Here is a 25987-nt window from a genome sequence, read left to right as displayed (position 1 = left end):
GGATTTGAAGTGTATAATAAAAATATTTTGTTATTGTGGAGTCTAAATAGTGCATGTGTTGGAGTAATTAGCATGCAGATCAGGTCTAAGTGGGGGGGGGGCTTTATAAGGAGAGGGTATTCGTTGAGACGACGACACAGTGACATTGTCATTAGCTGGAAGTTAATTAGTAATTAACGGCGCTATTTCACTCAGGCGCATCTCTCGGTCCTCTGACAGGCTCTTTACTCCTCCATTGCGACGAAAACCAATAATGCGCGGTGGGCTGTTCCTCTGTCACTTCCCGCGTGAGTTAATTAAGAGCTTTGCCACGATCCTTAAGATATGTAAAAGCTGTGATATTACGGCATGTCACAACCAGCTGTGTTAAATTCAATAACATCCCGAAAACATACAGTGCCCTACCTCAGTTTTGATGTTGTTTAATTAAAAAGATTAGTAATGGAAGATTGTAGGCTATTTTATATGGTTTTAAGATTAGACTAACATTAACTCAATTACTTTTAAAGGTCTGTGTTAAATGTAACACCATAATTTATCACAACAAAGCTTGTTTATTCATTCTTGGAGTAGTATTAGTATTGGTAATGGTAACAGTAGAATGGACTGTTATGGCATGTGGATTGAAAGCTGATGTGAGCACATGCAAAATAAAACCCACAAAGAACAGCCAGTACACTGGAGAATCATTTCATTTTCAGTCATTTGAACCTCATGGTCACTTCCAACACATCTCAAGCATTCTGTGGTGGAAATGATGGAAGGAAAATTACATTTTTGGAATAAAATGACTGAATCCTCTGTTTCATAGCTGATTTCTAGCTAGTACTTTTATAGGCCTATGTGAAATACACACAATTAAATAATATTTTCAGACTTTTGACGTCTGCCTATGTATGCCACATAAGAAAAAAACTTGTGCTTTGGAAAATTATAACTGAGATGAAAAGTCATAATGAGATAAAGAGTCCCGTTTCATTTTATCTCATATTTCAATGTTTTGGGTTGTTTTTGTCACAATGTTGACCTTTTCTCATAATTATATCTTAGGCCTATCTCATTATTTATCTCTTAGTATGTCAATTTTGACTTTTTATCTCATAGCCTAATTATGACTAGTATCTCATAATTTCGCTTTTTGATGTCATAATAACGCATGATTGCATGCATGATGTTTTCCCCCTTATGTGGCGGAAATGATCTTCCATATATTTACCTTGATTTTGCTTTATTTTTTCATACATCCGATTACATCTCAAGTTCTTCACTGAAACTGTTGTTTTCTTGGTAAACAAGCTTGTGAAAACATTTTCTTAGTCAATCATTTTTAGTCATTGTGGAAATGATGGCACAATTAAATGACATCATTTATGTAACAAACATAGGCTACCGAAAATCAATTTAAGACAAATAGGCCTAATAAAATTTATTTCAATCATGCTTTGTTTCAATTATTCTATTTAAAAAAAAAAATTAATTGATCATTTTTTACTGTAGATTTTTACATTTAAAAACATCGTCCCAGCTTGGGACCAGGTAACACAATAAAACTGCATCTAAAATGCCAGGAGTATTACTGTTGTCTACATGTACACACACAGACATTGCATTCGCACATCAGCACAGATCTGGATATTGTCACCTGTCACTCGAACGGTCTGGACATAAACCGGATCAGACTCTGAGAGCCTGGGGATGTTATTCTCCTCTCACTGTAAAACATTATTTTCATGAATTGTTATCACAACTTTTAAAATCTTTTATCAAATCAACTAATGTGGTTCAGAAAACAATCTTTTGAGTTTCTATTTATTATACCAATCTCCATTGAATTAACTAAATTTTTTAATTTCAATGAACTTACTTTTTAAAGTTAAATCAACAATAATCTTTAGCCTTTCACACATTTTACAAATATCAAAATCAGTAAAGGCCAAGTGAACATAGGTGTGACAGTAACTAAATATCCTTTCAGATAATAAACAATCAGGCTATCTGCATTACTGAATCACACGAACGCAATATTTTGTACTGAAAACAATCAGATATTTTAGATAAACTATTACCAAACAAAACGAGCCCAACATATATCTGGTCTCTTGAACCTCTTTCAGTAGCCTACATGAAGCACCTCTCATCTTCAGGTGTGACACAGTGTCGCCCACTTTGCCCCAGGCCCCTGATCTCACCCCCCCTTCCCACCGCCATCGCCATCTGTCTCTATGGTAACCCGAGAGAGTCCCGTGAGAGGGGTGACGGATGCCTGGCACACGTACACATTGCCAACTCACCAGCATGGCACGCAGCGACCTGCCATATGGTGCCACCCCATATATCTAGCGACAGAAGCAGAGGAAGACCTGCATGTCCATCCATGCTGATACAGCTCTGGAATTACGACAACAGTGTGAACAACTAGTTGTATGGCTCAGGCTCTATACGATTAATTAACGCGCTAGCATTTCTAGTACAGACTACTTACAGGCATATATTTAGGCTACTCAGAGCGTTGAGCTCCACGAAAGTGTGTTAGATTATCGGAACTGAAGTATACTACTAAAGAGCCTGTGTGGAAGTTGGTTGGACGCAGTTGGCGAAGTTTGACTGGAATTTGAGGTGTAATGATGCTACAAACAGTCAGGAGGTGTTAGCCATGACACTTCAGCTAAATGCACACATATGCCCGCCCTCGCACTTTCAGTTGCACGCATAAAGGCCTCTTTTTCAGCATTTAAATGTTTGTGCCAGACAGTTAGCTGACTGTAAACCTGTAAGCAAGGCAGGGCCGCTACACTACGCTATTTTCTGGACTCTGCTGCCTCCTGGTGGTGTGGTCCCAAACACAACTTTAATACGTCTTGGATCACCGTTGAGAGTAAAATGAATACACAAAACTTATTTCCCTTGATAAAATATAGTTTTATATTTCAGCAAAATATGCTTACAAATACAGAATACTGCATTTACATGGGTTTACATTTCTTTTTTCATGTGATATTTGTCTCTAAAAGAATGCAATATTGATTAATTCAGTTTTCTGCAAAACCTATCATTCATCCACAACTCAGGACAGTATGACATTGCGTTAATTCACAGCTCATCTATTGTATTTCCTAGTCTTGAGTGAGAAAAGTGACGCAAGCGTAATAAATATGCAAAGTTTCTTCATCGCAACTCAAATGCAAGTAATTGTCAGCTGTGATGGTGAAACAAGCCCCACAATCATTATCCAGTTATTGCTATTGTAGAACAATAACACGTTTAAATATCAAATTAAATGGAATGGAACATAATATATGCGTGATATGGCATTTCTATAAAGCTGCATCAGCCAGAACAAGAAAACATGACAGGAAAGAAAACATACAATATATATATGGTGGACATAGACAATAATCATATAAGCATTTTTAATCTATTCTCTAAATCAAATATAAATCAATAAATATAAATGTATTCTGATATTGTCTACTGTATATATTATACACAGTGGTATCTAATCTATGTATAAAATAAGATTTTAATCACAAATAATCTTTGTGAACATATTTCCTATGATTTTATGTACTGGAAAAAAATAAAACTTCTTTGAGTCCCTTGCAGAGAAGAGAGTTATACAATAATTCAAGTTTTTTTTTTTTTTCACCGTTTCTTTGCAAATCTGCCATGATCTTCCCTAGCAGTAGGCCTGCAATAACAGCAGAAACGTATTGCATGTTTTAATGCACATTGAAATAAGACCCATTAAAGCCCAGCCAAGCCTTCCTAGGAACTCGTTTTCCTTCAAATTCTTTATGTAACTAACAGTAACATTTACATTACTTCTCAAAGCAGTAACAACTGGGGAATGGGAGATCTACAGCACGATTTATGAGATAATATCATTTTGTGACCCTTTCAGAATTGAACTTAAAAATATGCACTTACAGGCTACATATTCGAAATAGGTTTTGGTCAAATCATTCCCATAACGTTCAGGATCTTGTCTCTACATAATAAAGCTTTTCACCATAATACATTCATTTCATTGTGCAACTTCTTGGTCCAAACAAATGACCCATGAGAAAAGGTCCCTGATAATTAAATCAGACAAAGACAAAAGGAAACGAGCAGTTTGTCTCAAAGGCTGAAACAGAAACTTCCTTTAAAGATCAGAAACTCTTCTCAACAGGAGACAGCGGAGACAAAGAAAATGCTTTAAGGAATCAGCCAGCTAAAAGATGCACAAGAGCACGTGTTTAACTAACGTTTAACAAGACAGTAACTTTCTTTTCCAACTGGGACAAACTCTAATTCTGCAGTAACAAAAAAAAAAAAAAAAAAACAGTAATCTCTATCAACAGCTCATACCCAGTGGAAGAAACAGACGTCTGAGGTGAGGTATTTTAAAATAATATGGTATTAATAATTTAATAAACACTGTAAATTCCCAGACTGTCAAACTCTAGCTATTGGCCTTCATCTAATTAAATGGACGGCGTACTGCGGGTTTCTGAACTGCTTTGGTCACACTGGCACAAGTGCTAGAGGATAAAATAGAAATGAATGAAAGCATGGACCTTAACAAAATACTCAGTAACACTCTTCATCCTGCGGCTCCTTGTAATCTATTACAGATCTATTAAGTATCCTCCTACAGCTTTTCCAATATTCTCTTCAGCCAAAGAGAGCAAAATAGTTTCCATAGTGAAGAAACCAGTGACTGTTGAGGACGTCCCCCTTCTTCTCAGAGCCAGTCATTTCTCTGTGTCCTTCCCCACCCCTCATACACAAAACTCCATATATCCTGATGGTGTTGCTCTGCTCCAGGCCCCTGTGCTCTCAGATGTGGATGTTGTGGTAACGGCCCTTCACTAGATCTATGTCCACTCTGCGAGCTTCTGCAAAGCTTAAGAACGTGGCTAAACCCAGCAGATTCACTACCGTGATGAGGCCGAAAACTGACGCCCAGGAACCACTGGCCTCGATCAGATACCCTGAGAGATACACCATGATGACCCCTAACAAGGACACACAACAGCATTAACACATACAGCATACTAACAAAAAAACAAACAAGTGTCCCTGTTATATCATTTGATATGAAGAGATTAACATTAGATTTTAAATGTAAAAGTCATGTTCTTACCTGTAAAAGCTCCACAGGTATTCATCACCCCTATAAGAAATAAAAAAAAACATATTACAGATTCAGAAAAGACAAAGGAAATAATGAGACTTATAATATTCACTGTACTTTGTTTAAATAGCAGATGATCCTATTGCTCATTGTATTACAAAAAATCTGTGCCATCTGTGCAAAACAATGACACCGTAGAACAATATCGCTAGAATCAGGATTATGGTTAACTAAAACTATTAGAAAACATTTTCTTACTCATTTATGAAACGTTAAACATAACGTCCTTCAAATAATTTCCGCCGTGTTCTTTTCGAATGAGAAATGAATCATGTTGTTGAAGAATAGGGAATTGTATCGAAATTTTAGATTTATGGTGAAGGTAGACATTCTTATGGTGATTGTAAGAATGATAAATGCATTTTGATGGAACAGCAATGTTGAGAATCAAAACAAAAAAAATCTTTGTACTCTCTCATTTTCTTTTTGCCACATTTCATTACGTCTTTCCAGATTAATCTGATTAATTACAACATTTCTAGTGCTGTTTTTTATTACCTATAATCAAGCAATAATTTAGTTTTTTTCAAATCAGGAATTAAAAATAAATGAGTTTGTTCGGAGCAAAAACTCAAGACAGTTACCGGTTAGAACGAAATAAAATACTGCTTTATTTATTTCGAAACAGAAGTCATTTAAAATGTTCTTTGTACAGTATATTTTCATTTTCAATTGATCAGTCTACAGTAAATGTACACCGCTCACAATTTTCTATTTACCGGGACTGGTAACATTGAAAACCCAGACGAAATATCAGGACACTATTTCCTCATCATATGTTCTCAATTAGATATAATTAAAGTGTAGCCTAAATATGATTTTTTTTTTTTTTCTTTTACAAATTTTTTTTTGTTGGACAATATAAATATTAAATATTCAGAAACAGGTGCAGTTACAGCCTACATAAGCTACCATTTAATTTTTTCTGTTTCACTTTTATTAGACTGCAGATCGAAATAAAAGAATACTTAATATTATTATAAAATGAGAGAAATTCTTATTCTGAATTTTTACAGAATGCAGTTTCGTCTTTTTTTCGTCTGCAGAACAAAATTAATTTTAATTGCAATGTTAAAAAAATTATTGCAATGTTAACTTATGAAGTAATATAAAAGAAACATAAAAAAACGATGTGTAATCAAGAAAAAATATTTGACAAAATTACAAAAATAATGATGAATGATGTTTGACAGGGAATGCACAGCATGCAGTCAGTAACTAAAACATTAATAAAAACTATATAGACAACAAAAATGACTAAATAAATGACTAAAATTGAAATGAAAATGAATATAAAACTAAAAACTATATATATTAATGATACCAAAATAATACATGCAATAATCACTTTATAATTTTTTTTTTTTTTTCAGCTGATGATTGACAGCCAATCAAAATCCTTCCTACTTTAAAGCGTACACTGAAGAACAGAACACAGAGCATGACGGAAGCGTTACAAAGGTATTCTCCATCAGTGTATATGCCAATACATATAGCATTATGGTTATCATTAAAGTTATCATTTGGTGTATCATCAGTATTCATTCACTTGGTGTGAATAAGCCTTAAGTGTGCAATCATAGTTCTGTTTAGAGCAGAGAGAATGACACTTACCAAACAGAGCCCCAGCACAGGATGGAGCGAGATCTTGGACATTCACTGAAACCCCACTACAAAGACAGAGATAATGATGTGTTTACATTCACATTCATGCATTTGGCAGATTCTTTTACATATATTTGATCAGTGCTTGCATTACCCGGGAATCAAACCCATGACCTTGCGGTTGCTAGCATTTACCAAGGTCTACTGTTTGTCTGTTTGTTTGCTTCAATGCATGTGTAAGCAGTGTGTGGCATTACCTGTGGCTGAATGTGGTGAGGCCCATCGTAGCAGACACGAAAGCCACAGCTGTGGGGAACGTATTGGTCCCGCACAGTAACAGAGTGAACACACTGGACACGCCCATAGAGAAGAACTGAAAAACACACAGATCAATACATTGTTATATACACTACAATTCAAAGGTTTTTTTTAAACCTTTATACAGCAAGGACATATTAAATTGATCAGAAGTGACAATTAAACATTTATAATGTTACAAAAGATTTATATTTCAAATAAATGCTGTTCTTTTGAACTTTCTTTTCATAAAAAATATTTTCATATTTTAAGAAGCATAACTGTTTATTGATAATAATAATAAAAAATGTTTCTTGAGCAGCAAATCAGCATATTGTTTCTGAAGGGTCATGTGACACTGAGGTCTGTGGTAATGATTCTTTGCCATCACTAAATATATTAATACATTAAAATAAACAACATTTATTTTATATTGTAATAATATGTTGTTGTTAATGCAGCCTCATGAGAGAGTGTGGATTTCAAGTGTACCTGCATGAGTTTCCTCACTGACGCAGTATCAAAACCTTTAAGAGTCAAAGAAAGGGGCGAGAGTATGAGGAACATTTAACAGATTTTATAGGACAATTACAGTTGAGTAGACTTGACATTTACAACACCGTAAAACTCGAACAGATGCGTAACATTGGCAGGAAAGAGCAAAGTCACGACACAATGATTACAGAGCCGTTGACACTAAAGAAAGGAACGGGGACTATTTAATTGCCTTCCTATTGTCAATCAAGAAGACATTGATGCGAGAAACAAATGTGAGCTTATATCTTTAAATGCGTTTGTGTAGTACGTGTGGTTTCGTACCCTGACTGATTAGATGGTCTGAAAGGCATCCACTAAACAGGGAAGAGGGGATGGCCACAAACCATGGGATCACGTTAAACACCCAACCCTGAAGAAACACACACATGCAGACATACAATCAAACACACACACAGGAACACGCAATGAACAATAGGTCCGCCCAACGCATGTGGACATACAGTTCTGCATACTCAGATGTGCTGTTGTTATGCGGAGCCCCCTGCTGGAGTTCAACCAGAACAGCATCATACGAACAACATAAACAATCTCCAGTTATTCATGTCTCACATAGAAGGAGAGAAATCTCAGTATGCAAACTGATATTATTTTGCTTTGACACAGATCATGTTCTCACACGCAGTTCAGTTTACCTTGGCATCAGGGAAGGTGTCCTTGAAATACGTTGGCAGCCATGACAGCAGTGTGAAGAAGGTGCTGGCGGTGCACAAGTGTGTAATAATGACGGCACTGAAAAACAGACAGAATGAATGACACCAACGCAGCTGGCGGACAAAAGACACCGAAGGTGCACTCAGTCATTTTTCTTCCTCATTAAAAAAAGGTTTTGAAAGATAAATAGGTTTCGGCAAATATGTTTACAACTATGTACAAGATTCTCCAGTCATGCCACCAAGTTGCGATCACATGAACAGCCGAAGACTAACATTTACCTTGGTAAACCCTTATATCTGGAGACTTTTGCTCATGGAATAAATGAATCATGGCTAACCGCAAATAGTGCACTTCTACAAAGGCATTAGTGATCATTATTTGCGTGATACTGCATCCACTATGTTTACGATAACACAATATTAACAAAGGTTACAGAGAATTCAAAATTGATTGAGAGCATTATAATATTTGAATAATAATTCATATAAATTATATAATGAATGCAAAAAGAATCATTTTAATTAAAAAAAATAATGTGGGTCCTTTAAAAATGCAAGAAAACTTAAGTAAGTCTTAATCGAGTGCTGCAGGGAGGACATATTTTTATAGGCCAGAACCCGGAAATGAGCATTTTAGCACTTCTGGTTCCATTGTCCTGAAGTCAATAGGTTTTTTGAGTGTTTTTTGGTTAAATGCCTGAAAAAAGGTCTGTGGTTAACACAAGATCCAGACATTTTCATATTTTACCCTAGGACATGAAATACATAAGCCCTTTAAAGCTTTAAAAAATCGATTTATAACAAGTTGTTAAATGGGACTACATGAGTTATAGCTGAACAGTAAAATCCTCTACGCACTAGTCCACTTTCACAGCCTCATTATGTTTATAATTGTGCTCTTGCAAACTATTTTAACAAACGTTCAAATAATTTTTATTTTTTATTTTTATTTGTCAGAAGATTAGTGATGGTTACGTTTGGCTTTAGCTTGATGAAGTTAACTTCAGCTTTTTTTCTGCCGACTGTTTTTAGGCTTCAAAACGTGTAAGAATCATACAGTTTTGTAGGTCACAGAGCTTATTTTCTGCAATAATCCAAAAGCCAATGAAAAAAATCCTCTGTTTTTTTTGTCGAGGGAACCGTGGTGATGCAAACTTCCGGGCTGGCCTACGAAAACACTGCAGTCCTCTATTGCTACAACAATAACATCAGTAACAACAATCACTACTAGAGCACTCACTCTCACTCAACATGGTAAAGTACAGTTGGGCAGTGACAGCAAATTCTTTTATAATTACTATCTACTTTTCCTTATACATTAATATCATTTTTTTTAAATATCACAAAAAACATCCACGTCATGTGTGCAGTCAGAAACACTCTGGCTGACGGGACAGAGTACTGTGTTACTGTGTGCTCTATATATAGACAGACATAGAGTGGATGTGAATCAGGCCTTTATGGGAGCTCAGTAAAGACCCTTTGTTCAGCACACACACACACACACACACACACACACACACACACACACACACACACACACACACACACACACACACACACACACACACACAGTATTCAGGTGCTAATCTCACCACACAGCTGGCTGTCTGAAGAGACGCAGCCAGTTTCTCTTAGACACTTTGGACTGGGTTCCAGCGCTGCCGAGAGACTCCAGTGTGATGATGGGACCTGACAAACACAAGCACAATCGGCCTTTAAACAAACCGTTGTTAACACCTGTTATGGAAAAGAATAACAGCACGACTTTACATACAGAAAGGATACAGTAAATTGATCAAGAGTGACAGCAAAGACATTTAATAATGTTACAAAAGATGTTCTTTTGAACTTTCTATTCATCAAAGAATTCTTATATATAGTTTACACAGTAATGTTTTTTGAGCAGCAATATTAGAATGATTTCTAAAGGATCGTGTGACACTGAAGAATGGAGTAATGATGCTAACAATTTTACATCAAAGGAATAAATTACATTTATTATTATAATCAAATATAAAACAGACGTTTGAAATTGCAATAACATTTCACAGTATTACTGTACTTTAGATCATATAAATGCACCATACACTTCTTTCAAAAACATTAAAATCAAACTGACCCCAATCAAAATAAATGTGTGTATGTTTGTGCTCGCGTATCCTGTACATACCCTCTCCTTTGAGCAGATACTTCCACATGCAGTACGCCCACAGCACAGACAGAAGCCCAGAGACGTAGAACACGCTCTCCCAGCCGTACAAGTCCAGCATGAGAGAGCCGAGACCGCCAATCACCAGGGTCCTACACACACACATTCAATCTGAAAGACATCGGCTACATTTCCACATTTCCACAGAGACAGCGATCAGACACTAACCCCAGGTATGAGCCGCTTCCCACTGTGCTCATGAGGAAACCCCTCTCACTCTCCACCACCTTCTGAGAGCACAGACTGGCCAGAGACGGGTAGTGAACACCTGAGCACCAAGAAAACAAACACACTCATTTTTGGATAGCCATAAGTGTAAGTATTATAGTTTATGACTAACAACAAACCAACAAATATGCCCACCCTTTACTAAAAACAAACTATTACACACTGTGGTACTAATAAATTTACTGATACATGTTATACTGGCCATCCACACACTTTAAAAATATTCACTGTGTATTTTATCCTGTATTGTAGATTCTGTGTTGGAATGTGCAAGTAGTATTGTATCGTAATATTGGGTCTCATTCATGAAAAACGAGCAGAACGAATTTGTGTGTAAATCGTGTGTAAAGTGGTTCTGGCGTAAATTTTCGGATTCATTAAAATGTTTGTATTTTCGAAATGTTAGTTGGTACGAAAGAAATCTACACCTGCTGCAGCCACGCGTAAATAGTGCGTTTAACATCCGAACGTTTTGCTCATTAATAAGGCTGCATTTGAATTCACCTTAATCGGGTACATATTTACACAGCATTTTGAAAAAATATTATATATAGTAATTACAGTTTTTCTTTTTACTTTTATTATGAGAGCCAGTAATAGCATCTGCAAACGGAACACAAGTCCGCAAGTCACAAGTGTTGCAGTCAAGCTTCATGTCGAACCATTTTCTTTTCACTTCTGGGACTGTTCGATTAACAGATGAAACTCCATTAACTGCATCTGTAATATGCTGCCAAGCTTCCTTTTTTTTAGGACCTGATACGCCACTATGTACGCTTGAAAATAAAATGAACTTCTGATAATAAAACTTCAATTTCTGCATCTGAGAAATTTCTCTTTTTCATTCGCTTTTGAGAAGACATGTTGAAATCCTTCGTTTGGTGTCATATGATGCCGATATATAGTTGTCAGTCGGATTTAATGGGTGGGATTTATGGTAATTGAGAATGAGCGTGCACGCGCGTCCCATTTACGACTGATTGGAATTCATTAACACACACACACACACACATTTCACTGACACATCTGACGTTTACGAAATATTTGTGAATCAGGAGAAGAGTTTTCGGGAAGGTATCTTTACGCGCAAATCACTCACATATTTACTCGTATATTTACGAATGTTTCATGAATGAGACCCATTATGTTTTGTACCCATCTCATAATTCTGAATAATAATGCAAAGCTGTTTTGCTGCATTCACGCCATGTCGTAATTACGAGATCACATCGTGATTCGTAACAGAAGCATGGAAAAGATGATGCCATTAATAAATTTGAGCAAACTTAAACATTTTTATAACAAAAAGCCAAACTGCAGCTCCCTCTATGCTGATAAAGGAATCAAAGTGGCATATTTTATAGCAGTCCAGTGACTGTTTTTCAGGCCCCTTTCACTAGATTCAAGAGAACACAACAGCAGAACAATGACATACAGCATAATAAAAAACAGAGCATGATAGTGGTTGGATTCCTCGCTTTGCCAACCACAGCACAATTATGCTCCTCTTCTAATACAAAGAGGTCAAAATTTGCAGGAGGGAACATTTAGCAATTTGCAATGATTTACTAAGCAAGCAAAGTTTCCCCTAATAACAGCACAGCTCTGCTGCATTTGCAACTTCCTCCAAGCTTAAACTATTATTGTACTTCAATATCCTTAGAAACCTTCGAAAGTACACAATCCGCACAGCATGAAAGCACAGTTATGGGAAGTTTGGTACGCTCTCTCACCCTGCAGAAGGCCCATGAGGAAGCGGGAGACCGTCATGGAGACGATGGGCTGGGAGCAGAAATGGGCTAAGATCGGAGTGAAGGCTGTCATTGCTCCCCATGCCGCCGCTGACAACAGCATCACTTTCTCTCCTCCCACCCTAAACACCCAACAAATCAACAAAAACACATACACACGCATTTATCAACATGACATCAAATCCAAACATATCTTTATGAGTATTTCTCCAGCAAAACAGACATTCCATTCCACATTTTAAAAACGTCACAGTGCTGTTTCAGTCCTTAGATCTGCAGCATGGGACCAATGCAGACCAGCGGTTCATGGCAAGCTTCAGTTGCATCACATACTTCATTGTGTTCAGTCCTGTTTCTGAGCAGGTTGTGGCTCTCTGGTGGCCAATAGACTTGAAAATGACTGCATTTTAGCTCACAGTTTATAAGTGTATCATATTATTTGAATGTCAGGAAATGGAAATTACCGCTGGACTAAACCGGTGCGATTAACCAGACGGCATGGAAAAGAGTCCTCACTCAGAATTGTTTGCATATTAGCCACAACCTGTTTAACAAATATTTAAAGCAGTTTCAACAGATGGCAAAGGATGACATTATAAAATAGAGCCACACCCTTAAACCAGAGACTGCCATCACATTCACGTCATTTCTTCCAATGAATTCACTGTGCACTCGCCCTTTAAATGCTGCGTTACTTTCAATAACGAGATAGTGATTCATTCATTCAACTGCTGAAGCTAACTTATGTGACTGACTTATGCCCAATTAAAGATACAAATATTTACATTCTATTAAAGGGGTGGTTGATTATGATTTCACTTTTCTAACTTTAGTTAGTGTGTAATGTTGCTGTTTGAGCATAAACAACATCTGCATAGTTACAATGCTCAAAATTCAAAGCAAAGGGAGATATTTGCTTTTAAAGAAATCGTTTTTTAAAGACTACAACAAACGACTGGTAGGAACTACAAGACATGCCTCCCGGGTTAGTGACATCATGAACCCAAGAATTTACATAAACCCCGCCCCCGGGAACGTGATTTATAGATTATCATGACAGAATATGCTAATCAATGACTAGAAGATAACTACACTTAAGCTGTATAAATTCATCAACTAACCATTCAGAAATGATTACATGTTGTCTACATGTTGTCACATCTTCTTGAGTCTCTCCATCATTGTCTGACTCTGGTTTGAACATAAAAGGCTAGAGGTTTTTGAAATTTTCAGTGCATGTCTGTGTGAGGTAAAAGGACACGAAGCTCCGCCCCCTGTCCTGGGAGCAGCAGCTCATTTGCATTTAAAGGGACAGACAGAAAATTGTTGCGTTTTTGCTCAACCTCAAAAAGTGACAATATTAACATGTTATATAAAAATATCTGTGGGGTATTTTGAGCTAAAACTTCACATACACACTCTGGGGACATCAAAGACATTATTTTACATCTTGTGAAAAGGGCATTATACCACCCCTTTAAATATTAACTTATAAATGTAAGGGCCACTTTAAATTGTAGAACTCAAGATCCAATATTACTTAATATTACAAACTTAAAGAAATCTTTATGTAAAGTACACAAATAAAGACATTTATTTTCAGGTTTCAGCAACAGAAACAATGGAGTCAGAGGACCTGTCACTGACGTAGCCTCCAAGGACCTGAGTGAAGCAGTAGCCCCAGAAGAAGCTGCCCAACACCATGCCCGTCTCTCTCTTGGACCAGCTGAAGCGCTCTGCCATGCTCACTGCACAGATAGGCATGGCCACACGGGCACAGTACAGCAAACATGTGCCCAGCAACAGCACCACCGTCCATATCCTCGCTACTGGCCTAAAGACAGAGAGATAAACCGTATCTTTAAAATCAAACAAGATTCATGTGAAAAGTTGTTACAGGCCAAAGCACACAAACTGGCAGGTGCCCATCTTGGTTGATTTGCTTCAGATGCACTATGATGCACAGATGAGCCTTAGTTCATCAACCTTTTTACTCAAAAGATGACCTAAATACCAAGTTTAACAAAGTTTATTTTAATCCTCTGATTTAGAACAGAACTGTGACTAAGCACTTAATTAATAATAATAATAATAATAATAATTATTATTATTATTAGTATGTTAACACTTTACAATAAGTTTACATTTGTTAACATTGGTTAACTATTAGTTAACATGAATTAACAATGCATGAATGAATACGTCTAAAGCCGTGCTGTCAAATCGATTAATCGCGATTAATCACATCTAACATAAAAGTTTGTATATATATATACACACACACGCGCACACACACACTAATATATATATATATATATATATATATATATATATATATACATATACATACACACACACACATATTATGTAAAGAAAACATTCTGTTAGATGTGATTAATCGATTTGACAGCCCTAGTCTAAAGCATTTATTTCAAAATTTACTAATACATAATTAAAATGAAAAGTTGCATAAGATAATATTATTTAATTGACCTGAGCTAACATAAATTAAAAATGAAAAGCTGTATTTTTATTAAAATTAAATGCAATTTATTACTAATGCTTGTTTAAAATGCATATGAAACGTGTGAAATGTTTGAAAAACTGACATTAAAATAATACTTTTAACTACTCATAATTTGTTGCTGAGATAAATTTAAATTTGAAATGGTAATTGGTGTGCCTTAGAATAAAGTGGATATACATACCATTAATATACTTTTGCTATACAATGTATTCATACTTTATTTAGGCTACTATACTTTATTATCATAGTAATGCACTTATATTAATTAATTGTTTGCATCAGACTAATAAGCATTATTTTAGAGGAAAGTTTGGTGAGGTGGTGGTGGTCTCACCTTGTCCAGGTCTGACTTGACTCTGCCCACTTCTTCTGTGATCCAGCTTGTCCGATATTTTCTGCGGGATTCTCCTTAATACTGGGCAAATCTGGACAAGAGTTCTTTCCATGTTTTTGTAAAATTGCCATTCAACGACAAATATATTCGTTTGTGACTATCTGCTCTGATGTCCTCTCGGGTCAGTCTTTGCGAGCGTGATAGGCAAAAGAGCAAAGCAATGAAAACAATATGTTTCTATCCCAGTTTCTTCGCGGAAGCATCTCCTTATAACATCCCTGCCGCAACCAATGCGCTCCAGCGACCAGCAGAAACCAGCGGACTTTCGTCTTTCACAGCTGCTATAACGCAGCGAGACGAATTTCAGCTTGTTCCTGATTCCTGAAGTATTGATGATGATCCACGTGTCAGTTTCTTTTTTCAGCCACGCAGTTCCTCCAACCACTGGCGCCCCAAACCAGGAAGTAACGTGACTCAGCCCCTTCCACATTCAGTCATCATTTCGCATCTGTCCTAGGCAACAAACCTGAGCGTGAAACTGAAAACCTTACGAAGACGGATTTCTTTCATGCAAAATGCAAGCGGACAGGTTTAGTAGACGTAACACGACTGATTGGTATTACAGATACACCAGGTCCGACTCATGTGCGCGAATCGATTCTTTTAAACATTTTGTTTAACCAAACGACTCTCAAAATATCCTGTAAACGACTCATTCCTGTATGTATTATGTTCAAATAAGGTTTAATGCTGTTTTTAGGGTGCGTAATGTAAATTCAAGCATCCCAGTTTGGTTTGTTGCAGTCATAGTTCAGCTCATTCAAAGTTTTTAACATAATTAGCTTTTACACGAAACAACTCTCGTTAACATCTCCTGACTGAAAAAAGTTTTCACTCTTCTTTTACAGACTTCTGTTTATTAAACTAACTCTGTTCCATATAAATGTTGATAAAACGTTATTAATCAAGTCATATGCTTTATTTTTGTAACATTTCTACGATTAATAAAGTAACTTACTTTTCAGCCTATCAGTAAAATATTTGGTTAAATCTATTATGCATCGCTTTATAATGAATCAGACATCGTCTGATAGAGATGATTATGTTCAGTCCAGTTACAGCTGAGAACCGAATCAGTCCGATTAAGTTAACGACTCCTTTGGACTCGCTTTGTGAACCGGTTCATCTGATTCATTAAAAAGATTCGACTCAAAATAATTTTTTTTCATTAATCGGATATCGCTGTATTATATATAAAGAAATAATTGTAGGCCCTAGGGTAATAATCGTGTCCATTACGTGCACAAGATTACATTGCTAAAAAAATCAACTTTTACAAGTCAGAATCCAAGTTGTCATAGTAGATTCTTGTTCTTCTGACTCATTTGAAGTGTAGTTTCTGAGGTTGCGTCTTTACCAGCCAACAGCAAGCAATTATCATAATCAGTCATGACATGAGACAGCCCATGTGGGTGGCTTTCATTCACCACATATTAATTTGTTATAAAAATAGCCTTCTGCAACCTTTAATTAGGCATCACAGCATAAGTATTTGGCCATAACATTCAACAACAGCAGCAATTTTGATATTCAAATAGAGTTTGGGGATTAAAAAAAGAATATTTAATACCTATGTAAAGCATCTGATTTCAGAAGCTTACAAATTGATCTCTGCAATATCTATAAATCACAATTGAATGTCAATGTAAGCAGGAATACTATGACAATGTACAGTAGAAAACAATGTCACATGACTTTATAACATTATAATGCAATAACATTAGTACTCAAAAGGGCAGATTTTCTTTGACAGGGCCCTTTTACACGCATACAAAATGTATACCCGTGCACTGCAAATAAAAGTTGTGAAAGCACACATAACTCGTTCATCGTATTGGTACAATCAATTCACTGTCCTTGATGACACCACTATTGTGCCTTAGGTACCTCACGTCAGAGGACACAGTCAAACAGAAGGAAAATCTAAATAGTGTGGTTCAGTCCTCAACTGTATTTGTAGACTTTCGCTGACAAAATAGAAAGATAATAATCCTCTGCAAAAACAAAATGGCTAAAATGCTATCAATTCAGCTCAGCAAGTCAAACATTGTGGTAACAAAAATCACAGAAATCCATCTGCGATAAAAAGTGTTTCCATTTTGGCTAGAAGTCATCCTTAAATCTTAATCTCATTTCCACAGCCCATTTAATGCAAAGTCTCTGACAAGCGACGAGTAAACGAAACAAAAGGTTGATAAAAGGATGTTTGAGTGTCAGTCACTGAGTATAAATAGTTAAAGAGAGGGAAAGCGTCCGTTTTTGTTCCCCGCAGAACGCAAGCATAGAGATGCCGGTTCGTTTTCACTTGGGGTCCTCGATGGTGCCTTTGCTAAGATCTGTCATTTTGGGGTACTTGACTTTCTTCTGGTCCAACTCGTTCTGAGCCCACAGCAGCAGTTTGAGGAGTTTGGCAAGTTTCGGTGTCGACTCCCTGTTTTCGTAGTCCAGCACTGCCTGGTTTACCTCGCTCCACACCTGTTATAGAGGACCACATGCTGTCAATCACTGGCAGATTAAAAGGGGCTATATGTAAACATTTTCATGCATTAATCGCTTTTTTATTGCGATTGTTTGAACAGCTTGTAACGAAAGCCTATAGACTGACTTTTATGTGAAGGACTCTTAAAATCAAATGAATGTATTATTTACGTGAGCTCCCGAGATCCTCTCTTCCGTTCTATGACATGAAATTAATGCGTTTAGGATAATGCAGAAAGGGCCATTCTGTACTGTAATGTTAATGTGTCATGGAAAGAAAAGGGATTAAGTCAAACTATAGTCTCACATAATCTCAAATATACTTTATAATCAAACTACCATAACAGTGTAATTTTAATGACCTCATCTGTCAACATAATGCGGGTGAAATGCAGACCTGGTGCAAACATATCCATAGCACTATGATCAGATGCTTCTTAATTGCTGTTTTCTCACCACTGTAATTTTTGTTCTGTGTATTGAGAGGAAAGCATGCAGCACATATTTACATATACATCTAAACAGTGAATGAAAAAGAACTCTGCTGTGAGTATATCGGGCATTTAATCACGTATGTTACGTGTGCTTGAGCAATAAGTTGCTGGCTGCAGTTCACATACCGGCCACCGGTGTCGCTAATAACAAGGTTTTCTGAATTCTACATATAGCCCCTTTAAATAAATGATGCCTTTCATTACAATCTACAAATATCGTATCAAGTGACATCTGCAGAAACGGAAAGTCATTTCAGAGTTATTACATTTTGATACAGATTACAAAAGACAAACTATATATATTTTTTTTTTTTAAATAATAAGCGCTGATGTATAATTTACAGTAAAACTGGGAATGTACATTAAGTACATAGGATAAATTTCATATTGACATAATTTACCTTTTTGCCTACTGGCCAAAGTACACCACCTTTCAAAAGTGTGGGGGCAGTAAGATTTAAAAAATGTTTTTATACATATAAATTAATACCAGCAAGAAATGTTATCTAACAGGAATATAATTAATCAAATATGACAACAAAGACTTTTACATTGTTAACAAAATATATATATTTCAAATAAATGTTTTCTTTTGAACTTTTTATTCATCAAAGACTCCTGCAAAAATGCATCACGGATTCCACAAAAATATTAAGCCAGTGCAGGAATAAATTATATTTTAAATTATACTGAAATAGAAAATAGTTCATTTAAATTGTAATAATGTGTTACAATATCATTGGTTTAATACATTGATCAAACAAATACAGCCTTGTTGAGCATAAGACTTTCAAAAGATTTTTCAAAGAGATTTTTTATTTATTTTTTGTAATGGTTTTAAATGGTAGTACAGCTGATGAATGCACTTTTTAACTAGCCACTCAGATTTCTTATCAGACATTTTTATTTTTCAATTCAAATATATAAACTACCTTTATCTGCCAATGTGTAAAAGGTATCCACAACTGGTTGGTAGATGTTTATTTTATACCATACTTAAAGGGATAGTTCACCAAAAAATAAAACCCTCACTCTCATGTCGTTCCAAACCCAAACTTTCATTAATTTTCGGAACACAAATGAAGATCTTTCTGATGAAATCTGAGAGCTTTCTGTCCCTCCATAGACAGCTATGCCACTACCACTCTGACGCTTCAAAAAGTTCATAAAGAGATCGTAAAACGAATCCACATATAAATCGAGCGGTTTAGTCCAAATTTTCTGTAGAGACACGATCGCTTTTTATGATGAACAGATTGAATTTGAATTTCACATATAAATATTCACCAACTCACACATCAGCTGTGGTAAACGGAAGCTCAAGCATGTTCACTTGAAGTGAGGTTCATTCTCGTGTAACGCAGCACGTTTGAGCTTCTGCAAGAACCAATGAGGTTCAATCTCATGTTACACAGCACGTTTGAGCTTCACCAAGAACCAATGAGGTTCATTCTCATGTTACACAGCACGTTTGAGCTTCTGCAAGAACCAATGAGGTTCATTCTTGTCTTACGCAGCACGTTTGAGCTTCTGCAAGAACCAGTGAGGTTCATTCTCATGTTATGCAGCACGTTTGAGCTTCACCAAGAACCAATGAGGTTCATTCTCGTGTTACACAGCACGTTTGAGCTTCTGCAAGAACCAATGAGGTTCATTCTCATGTTACACAGCACGTTTGAGCTTCAGCAAGAACCAATGAGGTTCAATCTCATGTTACGCAGCACGTTTGAGCTTCAACAAGAACCAATGAGGTTCATTCTCGTGTTACGCAGCACGTTTGAGCTTCTGCAAGAACCAGTGAGGTTCATTCTCATGTTATGCAGCACGTTTGAGCTTCAGCAATAACCAATGAGGTTCATTCTCATGTTACGCAGCACGTTTGAGCTTCTACAAGAACCAATGAGGTTCATTCTCATGTTACACAGCACGTTTGAGCTTCTGCAAGAACCAATGAGGTTCAATATCATGTTACGCAGCACGTTTGAGCTTCTGCAAGAACCAATGAGGTTCATTCTCATGTTACACAGCACGTTTGAGCTTCTGCAAGAACCAATGAGGTTCATTCTCATGTTACACAGCACGTTTGAGCTTCTGCAAGAACCAATGAGGTTCATTCTCATGTTACGCAGCACGTTTGAGCTTCTACAAGAACCAATGAGGTTCATTCTCATGTTACACAGCACGTTTGAGCTTCTGCAAGAACCAATGAGGTTCAATATCATGTTACGCAGCACGTTTGAGCTTCTGCAAGAACCAATGAGGTTCATTCTCATGTTACACAGCACGTTTGAGCTTCTGCAAGAACCAATGAGGTTCATTCTCATGTTACACAGCACGTTTGAGCTTCTGCAAGAACCAATGAGGTTCATTCTCATGTTACGCAGCACGTTTGAGCTTCTGCAAGAACCAATGAGGTTCATTCTCGTGTTACGCAGCACGTTTGAGCTTCAGCAAGAACCAATGAGGTTCATTCTCGTGTTACACAGCACATTTGAGCTTCTGCAAGAACCAATGAGGTTCATTCTCATGTTACGCAGCACGTTTGAGCTTCTGCAAGAACCAATGAGGTTCATTCTCATGTTACACAGCACGTTTGAGCTTCTGCAAGAACCAATGAGGTTCATTCTCATGTTACACAGCACGTTTGAGCTTCTGCAAGAACCAATGAGGTTCATTCTCGTGTTACGCAGCACGTTTGAGCTTCAGCAAGAACCAATGAGGTTCATTCTCATGTTATGCAGCACGTTTGAGCTTCACCAAGAACCAATGAGGTTCATTCTCGTGTTACGCAGCACGTTTGAGCTTCAGCAATAACCAATGAGGTTCATTCTCATGTTACGCAGCACGTTTGAGCTTCTACAAGAACCAATGAGGTTCAATATCATGTTACGCAGCACGTTTGAGCTTCTGCAAGAACCAATGAGGTTCATTCTCGTGTTACGCAGCACGTTTGAGCTTCAGCAAGAACCAATGAGGTTCATTCTCGTGTTACACAGCACATTTGAGCTTCTGCAAGAACCAATGAGGTTCATTCTCATGTTACGCAGCACGTTTGAGCTTCTGCAAGAACCAATGAGGTTCATTCTCATGTTACACAGCACGTTTGAGCTTCTGCAAGAACCAATGAGGTTCATTCTCATGTTACACAGCACGTTTGAGCTTCTGCAAGAACCAATGAGGTTCATTCTCATGTTACACAGCACGTTTGAGCTTCAGCAAGAACCAATGAGGTTCATTCTCATGTTACACAGCACGTTTGAGCTTCAGCAAGAACCAATGAGGTTCATTCTCGTGTTACGCAGCACGTTTGAGCTTCAGCAAGAACCAATGAGGTTCATTCTCGTGTTACACAGCACGTTTGAGCTTCAGCAAGAACCAATGAGGTTCATTCTCGTGTTACGCAGCACGTTTGAGCTTCAGCAAGAACCAATGAGGTTCATTCTCATGTTACACAGCACGTTTGAGCTTCAGCAAGAACCAATGAGGTTCATTCTCGTGTTACGCAGCACGTTTGAGCTTCAGCAAGAACCAATGAGGTTCATTCTCGTGTTACACAGCACGTTTGAGCTTCAGCAAGAACCAATGAGGTTCATTCTCATGTTACGCAGCACGTTTGAGCTTCTGCAAGAACCAATGAGGTTCATTCTCATGTTACACAGCACGTTTGAGCTTCTGCAAGAACCAATGAGGTTCATTCTCATGTTACGCAGCACGTTTGAGCTTCAGCAAGAACCAATGAGGTTCATTCTCGTGTTACACAGCACGTTTGAGCTTCTGCAAGAACCAATGAGGTTCATTCTCATGTTACACAGCACATTTGAGCTTCTGCAAGAACCAATGAGGTTCAATCTCATGTTACACAGCACGTTTGAGCTTCTGCAAGAACCAATGAGGTTCATTCTCATGTTACACAGCACGTTTGAGCTTCAGCAAGAACCAATGAGGTTCATTCTCGTGTTACACAGCACGTTTGAGCTTCTGCAAGAACCAATGAGGTTCAATCTCATGTTACACAGCACGTTTGAGCTTCAGCAAGAACCAATGAGGTTCATTCTCATGTTACACAGCACGTTTGAGCTTCAGCAAGAACCAATGAGGTTCATTCTCATGTTACACAGCACATTTGAGCTTCTGCAAGAACCAATGAGGTTCAATCTCATGTTACACAGCACGTTTGAGCTTCAGCAAGAACCAATGAGGTTCATTCTCATGTTACACAGCACGTTTGAGCTTCAGCAAGAACCAATGAGGTTCATTCTCATGTTACACAGCACGTTTGAGCTTCAGCAAGAACCAATGAGGTTCATTCTCATGTTACACAGCACGTTTGAGCTTCAGCAAGAACCAATGAGGTTCATTCTCATGTTACACAGCACATTTGAGCTTCTGCAAGAACCAATGAGGTTCAATCTCATGTTACACAGCACGTTTGAGCTTCTGCAAGAACCAATGAGGTTCATTCTCATGTTACACAGCACGTTTGAGCTTCAGCAAGAACCAATGAGGTTCATTCTCATGTTACGCAGCACGTTTGAGCTTCAGCAAGAACCAATGAGGTTCATTCTCGTGTTACGCAGCACGTTTGAGCTTCAGCAAGAACCAATGAGGTTCATTCTCGTGTTACGCAGCACGTTTGAGCTTCAGCAAGAACCAATGAGGTTCATTCTCGTGTTACGCAGCACGTTTGAGCTTCAGCAAGAACCAATGAGGTTCATTCTCGTGTTACGCAGCACGTTTGAGCTTCAGCAAGAACCAATGAGGTTCATTCTCGTGTTACGCAGCACGTTTGAGCTTCAGCAAGAACCAATGAGGTTCATTCTCGTGTTACACAGCACGTTTGAGCTTCAGCAAGAACCAATGAGGTTCAATATCATGTTACACAGCACGTTTGAGCTTCAGCAAGAACCAATGAGGTTCAATCTCATGTTACGCAGCACATTTGAGTTTCTGCAAGAACCAATGAGGTTCAATCTCATGTTACGCAGCACGTTTGAGCTTCTGCAAGAACCAATGAGGTTCAATATCATGTTACGCAGCACATTTGAGCTTCTGCAAGAACCAATGAGGTTCATTCTCATGTTACACAGCACATTTGAGCTTCTGCAAGAACCAATGAGGTTCAATCTCATGTTACGCAGCACGTTTGAGCTTCAACAAGAACCAATGAGGTTCATTCTCGTGTTACACAGCACGTTTGAGCTTCAGCAAGAACCAATGAGGTTCAATATCATGTTACGCAGCACGTTTGAGCTTCAGCAAGAACCAATGGGGTTCATTCTCGTGTTACGCAGCACGTTTGAGCTTCAGCAAGAACCAATGAGGTTTGTTCTCGCTTGTCAAGCAGGTTCGGTAGAGCTTCTGTTTATGTTTGCAGATCAAAGTGAATAAAAGCCTAAATTAAACCTGTTCATTATTTAAAGTGATCGAGTCTCTTCGGAAAATTTGGAGTAAACTCAATTCATATGGATTAGTTTTACGATCTCTTTATGAACTTTTTGAAGCGTAAAGATTTTAGTTGCATGGCTGTCTATAGAGGGATAGTAAGCTTTTTTGAGTGAACTATCCCTTTAATAATATATTAAAATAACAACGTTTATAAAGAGACAGACAGCATATCATCAATTGTACTGGTTTCAGGTTCAATAAATAAATAAATAATATTTTAAAAAATGACGGATGTTTTATGTAAAACAATATGTTACCTTCTGTCTCTGCATCATGTTAAGCAGGTCTCCGAAGGGTGACTCTTCTGGGTTATCAAAAGCCAGGAGTGCAAGGGTGCGCTCCATCTCTGTCAGGCACTCTCGGCTTTCCTCTCCCTGTTCAGCCAGCTGTGTCTGTGCAAACTCCAATGCAGCCTCAGTTTCCCGCAGGCGAATCAACTCAATCAGGTGTTGTTGCTACAGGAAGGAAGCACTAGTTGTAAGTTTGGAATCAGACAGTCTTTCTAAAAACTACAAATCTATGATTCACTATGAAACAGTGCAAAACCTTTTGCAAGCGTTATATACATATATATTAATAGGTTAACAGCCAGTTTACAAAATAAAAGTCCAAAAGTGAACAACTTATAGTGGCCCCAAATAGTATTTTGGACTCTTAAGCCACACCTTTAAGTTGGTTTGATGTTTTGTTAGGTTCTGAATGATAAAGTAACAGATTTACTTTTCGAAATTGAAATATTATTTTTAGTCAGATGCATTTTTACATTGAGATTTTCTCAGATGCAATCAACTGAAACAGTGTCTGCAAATGTGTGTTAAACAAATGGTCCACACAATTAGAATCGTCAAATGAATAATTGATCTGCTTTACCTGAAGATGAAAGTACAGGTAGCGGTTAGTGTCCAGCAGCTCAGGATGCAGACTGTTGATCAGTGCAATGGCCTCTTGAATTTGTCCCTTCAAGACCATCTCCCTAATTTTTATCCTTTCATCCAGAGAGTCCAGATCAACACTTGGTTCAATGCCTGATTCCATCCTGAACTTCTCAGCTGCCTCTTTAAAACCCTCTATGTAAGTAAAAACAAGCAAATTATGAAAAAGATCTACAGACACTTGTATTAAAGCTGTAATGTATGGTGAATAAATACAAGTGTTCAGTTGACCGCTTACCTGTCACCAAATAATTCATAATGAGTCGATTCATGTCTGCCCGCTGAATGTGAACATTATTGAGCTTTTCCATCCACTCATCTCGTGTTATGTCGTCTGGCTTTTCAGCATAACTCATCATGAAGTGTTCTGCACAGACAAAAAAATACACAAACATGATGTATAATAATAAGATAATAATAATAAATACATACAATTTTAAATTATAGTTTCAGTTATGGGAAAAGTGGCAGCTTGAAAGCTAGACACTTTTTTATGTATGGGTTGTTATAATCTCACAGTTATAATCTTCATCTAAGTTAAATAAATGAGTTTAATTAAGGTCATTTAAAATACATATTTGTTAGTGTATAGTCTGCAAATGACACTCTTGATATAAACGCATACTATTATGTTTACTTTATAAAGCTTTTAGTTCGAGAAAGACTAGGGCAACGAAACAATAATCTAAAGAAAACGCCAAAGAATCAGTGAATATACAATGAGAATATATATATAAATCAATAATGTTACTGAAATCAAGCAAGATGACATTTGCGCTTATGATGACCGGAAGCTCTAATTATAAAGGCCTGTATCATAACATTGAAGCCTGTGCCGCTGGATAGAAGACAACAACAGATTCAATACTTTACGTAACAACAACCACATATGAACGTTAATAAACACAAATATTCTCCAAGCATTTACACAGTACGACTCGTTGGCGACATTTGGAGTAACAAGTCGATTATGCAAAAATGTTGCATTTTACCTGAATGTGTACACTTTCCTCACCAGCAGCTCGGGGAGAAAGGCCGTACTGAGCTCTCGCGATGTTCAAGAAAAAACGAGATTACAACGATACCTCGTTTGGATTGGCTGGCGATCAAACGTCAACTTTATAACATCAACGTAGCGGACTGCTTACATTTTTATAAATTAATGTATTGTCAAAATAATTAAAATATTGCGTTCGTTGTAACTGTTGATTCTTCATTTTTTTGTTTATTTTTA

The 25987-nt window shown here is 37.3% G+C and overlaps 2 protein-coding genes across 3 annotated transcripts; both read right to left on the bottom strand.

Annotated features, from left to right (window-relative positions):
• Positions 1-3903: 3903 nt before the first annotated feature.
• Positions 3904-16013, bottom strand: slc17a9b (solute carrier family 17 member 9b). 2 transcript variants are annotated; one of them, XM_079849487.1, is made up of 13 exons: positions 15345-16013; positions 14120-14317; positions 12466-12605; positions 10673-10772; positions 10466-10596; positions 9888-9984; positions 8272-8368; positions 7901-7988; positions 7574-7608; positions 7042-7157; positions 6794-6849; positions 5129-5158; positions 3904-5000 (listed from the first exon to the last, which is right to left on the bottom strand). In XM_079849487.1, exons 1-13 carry the CDS (start codon positions 15473-15475, stop codon positions 4822-4824), a joined length of 1398 nt encoding a protein of 465 aa, XP_079705613.1. In that variant the 5' UTR covers positions 15476-16013; the 3' UTR covers positions 3904-4821. The 2 variants fall into 2 exon arrangements, with proteins under 2 accessions (XP_079705613.1, XP_079705612.1); XM_079849486.1 differs by lacking the exon at positions 7574-7608 and having other exon boundaries at positions 15345-15575.
• Positions 16014-17073: 1060 nt separating this feature from the next.
• Positions 17074-25825, bottom strand: gid8b (GID complex subunit 8 homolog b). The gene is made up of 5 exons (XM_079849483.1): positions 25746-25825; positions 24992-25120; positions 24692-24888; positions 24079-24276; positions 17074-17879 (listed from the first exon to the last, which is right to left on the bottom strand). The coding sequence occupies exons 2-5, from the start codon at positions 25110-25112 to the stop codon at positions 17706-17708; spliced, it is 690 nt and encodes a 229-aa protein (XP_079705609.1). The 5' UTR covers positions 25113-25120; positions 25746-25825; the 3' UTR covers positions 17074-17705.
• Positions 25826-25987: the final 162 nt, after the last annotated feature.

Source organism: Squalius cephalus, assembly GCF_949319135.1.
Source record: "Squalius cephalus genome assembly, chromosome: 18".
Taxonomy (NCBI): Eukaryota; Metazoa; Chordata; class Actinopteri; order Cypriniformes; family Leuciscidae; genus Squalius; species Squalius cephalus.
The sequence above is the reverse complement of the archived record's forward strand: the minus strand, read 5'-3'. Positions and strand labels throughout refer to the sequence as shown.

Bases quoted from the DNA above. Each gene is read 5' to 3' on its own strand.
- slc17a9b (XM_079849486.1), bottom strand. From the start codon at position 15,475: ATGGCAATTTTACAAAAACATGGAAAGAACTCTTGTCCAGATTTGCCC. The intron at 9,985-10,465 runs GTATGTACAGGA...TGTGTTTGTCAG, and splicing joins GTATCTGCTCAAAGGAGAGG to GTCCCATCATCACACTGGAG. The intron at 7,989-8,271 runs GTAAACTGAACT...GTGTTTCTTCAG, and splicing joins ACACCTTCCCTGATGCCAAG to GGTTGGGTGTTTAACGTGAT.
- gid8b (XM_079849483.1), bottom strand. From the start codon at position 25,112: ATGATGAGTTATGCTGAAAAGCCAGACGACATAACACGAGATGAGTGG. The intron at 24,889-24,991 runs GTAAGCGGTCAA...TTACTTACATAG, and splicing joins TATGAATTATTTGGTGACAG to AGGGTTTTAAAGAGGCAGCT. The intron at 24,277-24,691 runs GTAAAGCAGATC...TCCTTCCTGTAG, and splicing joins ACCTGTACTTTCATCTTCAG to CAACAACACCTGATTGAGTT.